At 51.8% G+C, this 7,582-nt stretch overlaps 1 protein-coding gene across 1 annotated transcript; it reads left to right on the top strand.

Moving 5' to 3' along the window:
* Positions 1–42: 42 nt before the first annotated feature.
* Orai3 (ORAI calcium release-activated calcium modulator 3) lies at positions 43–5,880 on the top strand. The gene is made up of 2 exons (XM_041666221.1): positions 43–672; positions 4,529–5,880. The coding sequence occupies exons 1-2, from the start codon at positions 43–45 to the stop codon at positions 5,165–5,167; spliced, it is 1,269 nt and encodes a 422-aa protein (XP_041522155.1). The 3' UTR covers positions 5,168–5,880.
* The last annotated feature ends 1,702 nt before the right edge of the window (positions 5,881–7,582 follow it).

Genomic DNA, 7,582 nt, shown 5'->3' with positions numbered 1-7,582 from the left:
GTCTGGTGGGTTAGGAAGACGGAAGGGGCTCGCTTCCCTGAGATGCCCGTGCAAGGAAAGACTGGACATCTGGGACTGCCCAGGTGTACTTTGGGTGGTCTGAAGTCGGCGAATTCCCAGACGGAAGCTGTGGGCGTTCACCCTGGTAGCTCGAAGGCACTGGGCTATTTTTGGTGGCCTGGGTCGTGGGGTTCCCTCGGGATCTCTGCCCACGGGACAGATTGCTTGGGGTTCGGTCTCGGCTCCACCCAATCATGTGGTCGTGGGACTCCGCCCCTGCCCCAGTTCCTGCTTCGGTCCCAGGGCCTTATAGACACCGCTTCTGCTCCCGCTGGGGCTGGCAGAGATGGGGTGCCGCCCGCGCTTGGACCAGCCCTTCTTGGGGTCCCAAGGCGCCTCGGCTCCTCCGTGACGGTCGGCGCGGGTGGAGTAGCCGTTCTCAGGATGAAGGGCGGCGAGGGGGACACGGGCGAACAGGCCCCGTTGAACCCGGAGGTGGACAGCCCCGCGGGCTCGGCCACATACCGGGAGTTCGTGCACCGCGGCTACCTGGACCTTATGGGGGCCAGCCAGCACTCCCTGCGGGCGCTCAGCTGGCGCCGCCTCTACCTCAGCCGGGCTAAACTCAAAGCCTCCAGCCGCACGTCTGCTCTGCTGTCGGGCTTCGCCATGGTGAGGGGCGGGAAGGGGCACACGGGGTGGGCGAGGCACGGGGTGGGCTCCGGATCGAGGAGCCAAGAAAACGGATCCCAAGGGAGTGCGGGACGAAATAGAAGGGTTTCTTTAGCGTCATGGAAGGAGCGAAATCTCAAGAGACTGGGAAAAGCCCTTTATGTCAGGGACAGGGTTGTCGTAGGTACGGCCTTAAGAATATAAACGGCTGAGGAAGATCGATCCCAGGGGTGTCACGGAAGAAGGGAATGAAGAGGTCTGCGAGAGTAGACTGGTGGGGGAAAAGGTCTGTTCTCACAGAAGTCGCTTAGTTACCAAGTCCGCGAGAGTTGAAAGGCAAGTCGAGCTGAATGTGAACTGTTATCAGCCAGGTCAGGGGAAGAGGGCTGGGGCGTGGAAGATGCCCCCACCTCTCAGAAGGCTCGAGGAATGCTAGCGTTGCCCCGAAAAGTAAGAAGCCGGCGAGGAAGCTGCTGGGGAAGGAAGCTGGTCAGGGAGCTAACGATGAATGGAGTCTGATAAACCGCATGTGTGGGAGGATAATATCAACTAACGGTCCCAGCTGCGGCCTCAGGAAGTGGGACTGAAGAAGATTCCAGGGTGCAGAACACAGATGTGTCCTGGTTCCTCCCTACTTCGGGCCAACTGTGCTACCCTGAGCCGACCTCCACTCCAGTTGCAGTCGGTAGGAAGTTGTGAGATCATTGAGGTTGCTGCCTCTGGTTTGCCAAACTTGTCCAGGAGGAGCTGGAAGTGTTCCGGAGACCCCCTAGAGCTAGGTGTGTGGGGACGAGCTCCACTTACCAGAGGAACTTCAGAGCCACGTGCTAAGTGGCCTGCGGGGAAGCTGATGTTTTGACAGGGCACTCAGCAGGGGAAAGGTGTAGAGTGAACCTCTTCTAGGTTTTCTTCACAGGATTGGAGGGGCGGGGAGGAGAGAGCCAGCCTGGAGGGAGGGCATCCTCAATGTATCCTTGTGTAAGACATTGGAGGGAGTTCAGGTGAGGTCATGTAAGAAGTAACTTGGCTTACTACCTTCCTTTGTTCTGCAACCTCGGTAACTGAATGAAAAATCTAACCTAAAGGTTGTTCTTGGTCTGTGCTGTTTCTGAGGGGCTCAGACTCCCCAGAGAAGCCCACTGTGTCTGGTGAAGATGACATTTGACGTAAGGAATCGACTCCCCGTCATCACTGGAAAATTTGAGGGAGCCCAGCCCTTGTCTAGAGAACAGTTCAGTCTGCGGATCTTACAGATCACTGGGATGGCAGCCGAAGAGTCAGGGCCTTCCCTGAGGATCAGCAGGCTGGATGTGTGGGTTTGGGAGCAGGGACTTGCCCAAGTCCTGCAGAGAGAAGACTGGGTCAGACCCCTGGGAGAAACCAGAACTAAGGCTGGCCCAGATCCCTGTGTGTGAAAACCCCTGCCTACTGTCTGCCATGGCCCAGTTTCCCAAAATATTCCACGTTATTTTCTTAACGCCACTGCTGTCCTGCACCTTCTCTTCTAGGCCCAGTACAAATCTCCGGATCCTTACACAGAAATGAGGGGAAATCCTCTTAACCCCCAGGTGGCCTGAGATAGATTAACAGTATATAAATTGTATCCAAAGGCTACGGATGTAGCCTAGGTGGTAGTGTTTACCCTTCAGGGCACCCTAGGTTCAATCTCCAGCAGAAACTAGACATTGTGGAACACACCTATAATCCCTGCACTTGAGGTAGAGAGGAAAAGCAAGGCTTTGGGCTATACAGAGAGTTTCTAGGCTAACCTGGGCTTTTTCAACAAGCATTCAACACTAGCAGGTCCAATGTGTGTGGAGTAGGTGTGACTAGACTGTCAGCTTTTCAGCTGACACAAGGTCCAAGATGTTGGGACCCAACCAGCTAGGGACAGGATTTGGACTCAGCAGCCTGACTTTAGACCCCAAATTTGTACATCAGCTCTAATGTTTGTAAAGCCCAGGCCTGCTGGGTGGAGTCACACGGCCAGGCGACCCCTGACCTGTCAGAAATGAGCAGCTGTGATTCAGTTTGGATAGTTGAAATTTTTGAATGTGGACCTGATGTCACTGGATCTGCCAAGTTTTTAGATTGACTTGGAAACTTAAGAAGCTTTGTCAGTTTTAGGAGTTGGTAACTTTTTTCTGAATGCCTTGGAGGCTAGCATCAGCTCTAATAGAGCTCAGTCCGTGCCTGGCTCTCTCTGTGGCAGCAAATGTGTATTATCTGAACATTCTCAACGAGCCTACTAGCCACATTTTTTTTTCCAGGTAGGAAATTGAGGGAGGCACTTGCTCAAAGATTACACAGCTGGCCAAGGTAGCACATAACTGTAATCCTACTCACTGAAGCAGGAAGATAGTGAATTTGAGGCAAGTCTATGTGGGCATTACAGATTGTAGAGCTAAGAATGGATCCAAGCAGCCCAGAGAGGTTTTGTTTTGGGCTTTTGTAACTTTTTTTTTTCTTTTTGAGATTTTGAAACAGGGTTTCTCTGTGTAGCCCTGGCTATCCTAAAACTCATGCTGTAGACCAGACTGGCCTCTGACTCTCTGCCTTTGCTTCCTGAGAGCTGGGATTAAAGGCCTGTGCCACCGCTGCCCGGCTGATTTATTTATTTATTTAATATAGATAGGGTCTCTGAGTAGCCCCAGGTGCGCCTCTTTAGCTCTGAGTTTAAAGGCACTTTTGGGTTCTTTGGAAACAAAGTTTCAATATGTAGCATAGACTGCTCAAGCCTGAGATCTGCCTGTTTTAGCTTCCCACATGGTGAGCTAATAAATGTGTCACCACACCAGCCTGAGTCCGCTTTCTTTGTTCATTCATTCATTCATTCATTCATTCACTTTTTGTGGGTTGGGGACAGAACCTAGAGTCTTGTGAGTGCTAAGCAAGGCCCTACCACTGAAATGCATCCCCAGCCTCTGAGTCTATGCTTTGTTGTTGAAGATTTTTTCATGTGTATGGCTGTTTTGTCTGCCTGCACCATGTGCTTGCGTGATGTCATGGATCCTCTGGAACTGGAGTTACAGTTGTGAGCTGCTATGTGGGTGCTGGGGATTGAACCCAGGTCCCCTAGAGGAGCAACCAGTGCTCGTAACCGGAGCCATTTCTCCTACCTGAATCTGTGCTTTTTTAACCCGTATGTTATAACCAGGTAAAAACTCAGAAAAATGTTAGCTTGATGGTGAGGTGGAGAGCTCAAAGTACAGGACACAGCAGAGCCTTTTAGTTAGGGCTGTGAGTAACTGAAAGGCATGGTAGCTTATTCCAGCACTTGGGAAAGCTGAGGCAGGAGAATCAGTTTCAGCTTGACTTGGGCTGCCTAGCAAATTTCTTTTTTTTTAAATTTATTTTACATATATAGTGTTCTGGGCACCAGATCTCATTATAAAATGGGTGTGAGCCACCATGTGGTTGCTGGGAATTGAACTCAGGACCTCTGGAACAGCAGTCAGTTCTCTTAACCTCTGAGCCATCTCTCCAGCCCTGCCTAGCAAATTTCAAACAGGTGGGCGGAGGTGGCACATGCCTTTAATCCTAGCACTTGGAAGGCAGAAGCAGGTGGATCTCTGAGTTTGAGCCCAGCCTCCTGCTGTACAGAGTGAGTTCCAGAACAGCCAAGGATACACAGAGATACTCTGTCTCGAAAAAAACAAAATACGAAACGAAACAAAACCAAAAACCCGCATAGGCACACACACACAACCAGTAAGACCCTACTCAAAGAAAGGCGGTGGGGTGGGCAGGGGCAGCTGAGTATCTTCTAGGCACTGTTCTAAGTTTGCTCAACAGGCAAAAGGGAACGCCTGACAAGGCTGTCACAGGGACTCATGTCTCCCTCTTGTGCCCACAGGTGGCCATGGTGGAGGTGCAGCTGGAGAGTGACCATGAATACCCCCCAGGCCTGCTGCTGGCCTTCAGTGCCTGCACCACCGTGCTGGTAGCCGTGCATCTCTTTGCACTCATGGTCTCCACGTGCCTGCTGCCCCACATCGAAGCCGTGAGCAACATCCACAATCTCAACTCTGTCCATCAGTCACCGCACCAGCGACTCCACCGATATGTGGAGCTGGCCTGGGGCTTCTCCACTGCCCTGGGCACCTTTCTCTTCCTAGCTGAAGTTGTTCTGGTGGGCTGGGTCAAGTTTGTGCCCATTGGGGCACCCATGAACAAACCAGCTCCTGTGGTACCTATGTCCCAGGTGCCACCGGTGACCCTTACTTTACCTCCCAACCTCACTCCGTCCTCTGCTTCTGTAGCCACACCACAGCAGCCTTACAAAGCCTGTCCACCCCGACAAGTGTGTGGTGGTGCCCATGGGCCAGGTTGGCAGGCAGCTATGGCCTCCACAGCAATCATGGTACCTGTGGGACTTGTGTTTATGGCCTTTGCCCTGCATTTCTACCGATCCTTGGTGGCCCACAAGACAGACCGTCACAAGCAGGAGTTGGAGGAACTCAGTCGCCTGCAGGGGGAGCTGCAGGCTGTGTGAGCCTGGCTTAGACTCCTGGAAACATTAATGCCCCGTATTTGCAAGGGATCCCAGGGATCTACAGACCTCATTCGTTGCCCCAGACTTGAGCCACGTACTGTAAACTACACTCAGGTAGAGGCCAAATTCCTGCACAGCGTCCCACACTCCCAGGGATATCCCGTTATCACAGTCCAGTGGATTTTGTAAGCTGCACCTTGCCTGGCTGGAGAAAGGAGAGAGGAAGTAGAATGGTCTCAGTACAGGAGGCCCTAGCGGGGTCTTCAGTGGTGCTGAGCATTTGCTTGCTCCTCCGCAGGAAGGTAACATGCCTGCACACCTGTCCTCCAAGGCAGTCAACCCTTGCTTATGTGTAATCTATTGTAATCTATTTCACAGTTGACATCCTGGGAGGGGTTTTTGCCGGTCATGGTTTTGATGGGTTCCCCTTTCCCGACTGGGCTGCTGTAGGTGACCTGGGTGTCTGTCCCTAGGATGAGCCACTTCCCACTTGGTGACTTGTGGTGGTGCCTGTCCCACTGCCCTAGACTCATCTGTTCCCACCCTCTTTGGCCAGAGCTGGGGGAGGAGGAACCTTTGAAGACTGACTGCTGCCAGCTCGACTCCTTGGCAAGGGTCGGGGTTTGTAAGGCAGACAGTTCAGCCCTTAGAACGCAGAGCGCTCCAGATGCTGCATTTCCGATGCACCTTTTGTTAATAAACTGTTTCACGTGTTTCTGTGGCTGTGAATGGGTGGAGGGGAAACCTCGGGTAAGGCTGCGTGTCCTAAGGGCCAGGTGCAGGTCCATCAGGGGCGGACAGTCACCCAGAGACCAAGCCTCTAACTGGTTCCTACACTTGGGATTTCATCTGAGTTTCTCCAGTCATCACCTAATCCTGTGGGCCTAGACATAAATTATCTGGTTTAGCCCTCACAGCCATCTCAATAAACACGTCTGTCTTTCCCATTTCAGAGAGGCAGCGAAGGCCAGTCACATAGTCTGTGCCTTGATTACCATTATATAGGGATTGCTAAATGAGAGAGAAGGAAAAAAAAAAGAGAGAGAGAGAGAAAAAGGACTTGGTATCCTTCAACTGGGTCAAAAAAAAAAAAAAAGAAACATCATCTCCTGTGCCTTCATGTAAAGATTTCCTTTGCCAGGCGGTGGTGGTGCACGCCTTTATCCCAGCACTTGGGAGGCAGAGACAGGTGGATAGCTTGTGAATTCAAGGCTAGCCTGATCTACAAAAGCTAGTTCCAGGACAGCCAAGGCTATTAAAGAGAAATCCTGTCTCAAAAAACAAAAAAAAAATCCCCCCCGCCGCAGCCCAATAATTTTAGAGCACAATTCCTGTCAGACTTCCGGTGAGAGACCTTGGACAGTCTTTATTATTTGGTTAATTAAAATGTGTAAAACTAGACTCCAATAGTTTTCCTACACTGTCGTGAGGATTGCAGTCTTATGACCAATAGACATCCATTCTTGGATAACTTGACACTAAGGGAGGTCAATTTAATGAGGGACTGCTTGTAGAGAGGCCACTTAGGGCATCCTCAGCTCCAGGTAGACCCGGTGGGAATGCCAGGGTGTTCAACTTTGGGGCAATCTCAGCTCCAGGCTCCCAAGTGAAGCCCTAGTTGGGCTTCTGAAGTGCCTATGGCTAACTGGGCTATAGGACTTTACTTTTTCTTTTCTTTTGGTTTTTCGAGACAGGGTTTCTCTGTAGCTTTGGAGCCTGTCCTGGAACTAGCTCTTACAGACCAGGCTGGCCCCGAACTCACAGAGATCTGCCTGCCTCAAGACTTTTACTTTCATAGGACGCACTTAAGGGTCTTTAGGCCTCTCTTAAACTTATCAGAGTGAACCCTAACACAGTTTTAGATTTAGTTACACTTCCCTTCGGCCTGTTCGTCCCCGTTTGTCAAACGGACATTTTAAAACGGGCCCAAGGGAGGTGTAACTAGGGTGCTGGCCTAGCATGCAAGAAGCCCTAGGTGAGCTCTCCAGCATCCTATAAACCGGTTATGGTGGCGCACACCTGTAATCCCAGCCCTCAGGAGATAGAGGCAAAAAGATCAGGAGTTCGGGGCCATCCTCCGGTGCACAGCAGTTTCGGTGTTACTATGTCCGAAATATAACAGGGGCCCGAGCAGAAGAGCGGCAAGAAACCGATCACCTCATGTGCGCGGGCAGGGAAAGTGCCTGAGTCACCGCTCCTGGTTGTATTTTTCCACCTCCCATCCCGCCCAGGTTTTGGTGGATTCTACGGGAAGTAGCCCGTTACGCCGGGCTCCGCACGCCTGGCCACGCCTCTCTGCGCGGCGAGCTAGCCCCACCCACAACGGGATCCGCAGATTCGCTACCCGACACATTAGGATTATTTGGGCACCTTCCCTGGTCTGAAATTTTTCAGGAAGCTCCGAGAAGACTTCCC

The sequence above is a fragment of the Microtus oregoni genome, unplaced genomic scaffold, assembly GCF_018167655.1.
Source record: "Microtus oregoni isolate MIOR12 unplaced genomic scaffold, Mior012 000016F_ref0000370, whole genome shotgun sequence".
Taxonomy (NCBI): Eukaryota; Metazoa; Chordata; class Mammalia; order Rodentia; family Cricetidae; genus Microtus; species Microtus oregoni.
Note: the sequence above shows the minus strand (reverse complement) of the source record. Positions and strands in the feature narration are given on the sequence as shown.

Bases quoted from the DNA above. Each gene is read 5' to 3' on its own strand.
- Orai3 (XM_041666221.1), top strand. From the start codon at position 43: ATGCCCGTGCAAGGAAAGACTGGACATCTGGGACTGCCCAGGTGTACT. The intron at 673-4,528 runs GTGAGGGGCGGG...TTGTGCCCACAG, and splicing joins TGCTGTCGGGCTTCGCCATG to GTGGCCATGGTGGAGGTGCA.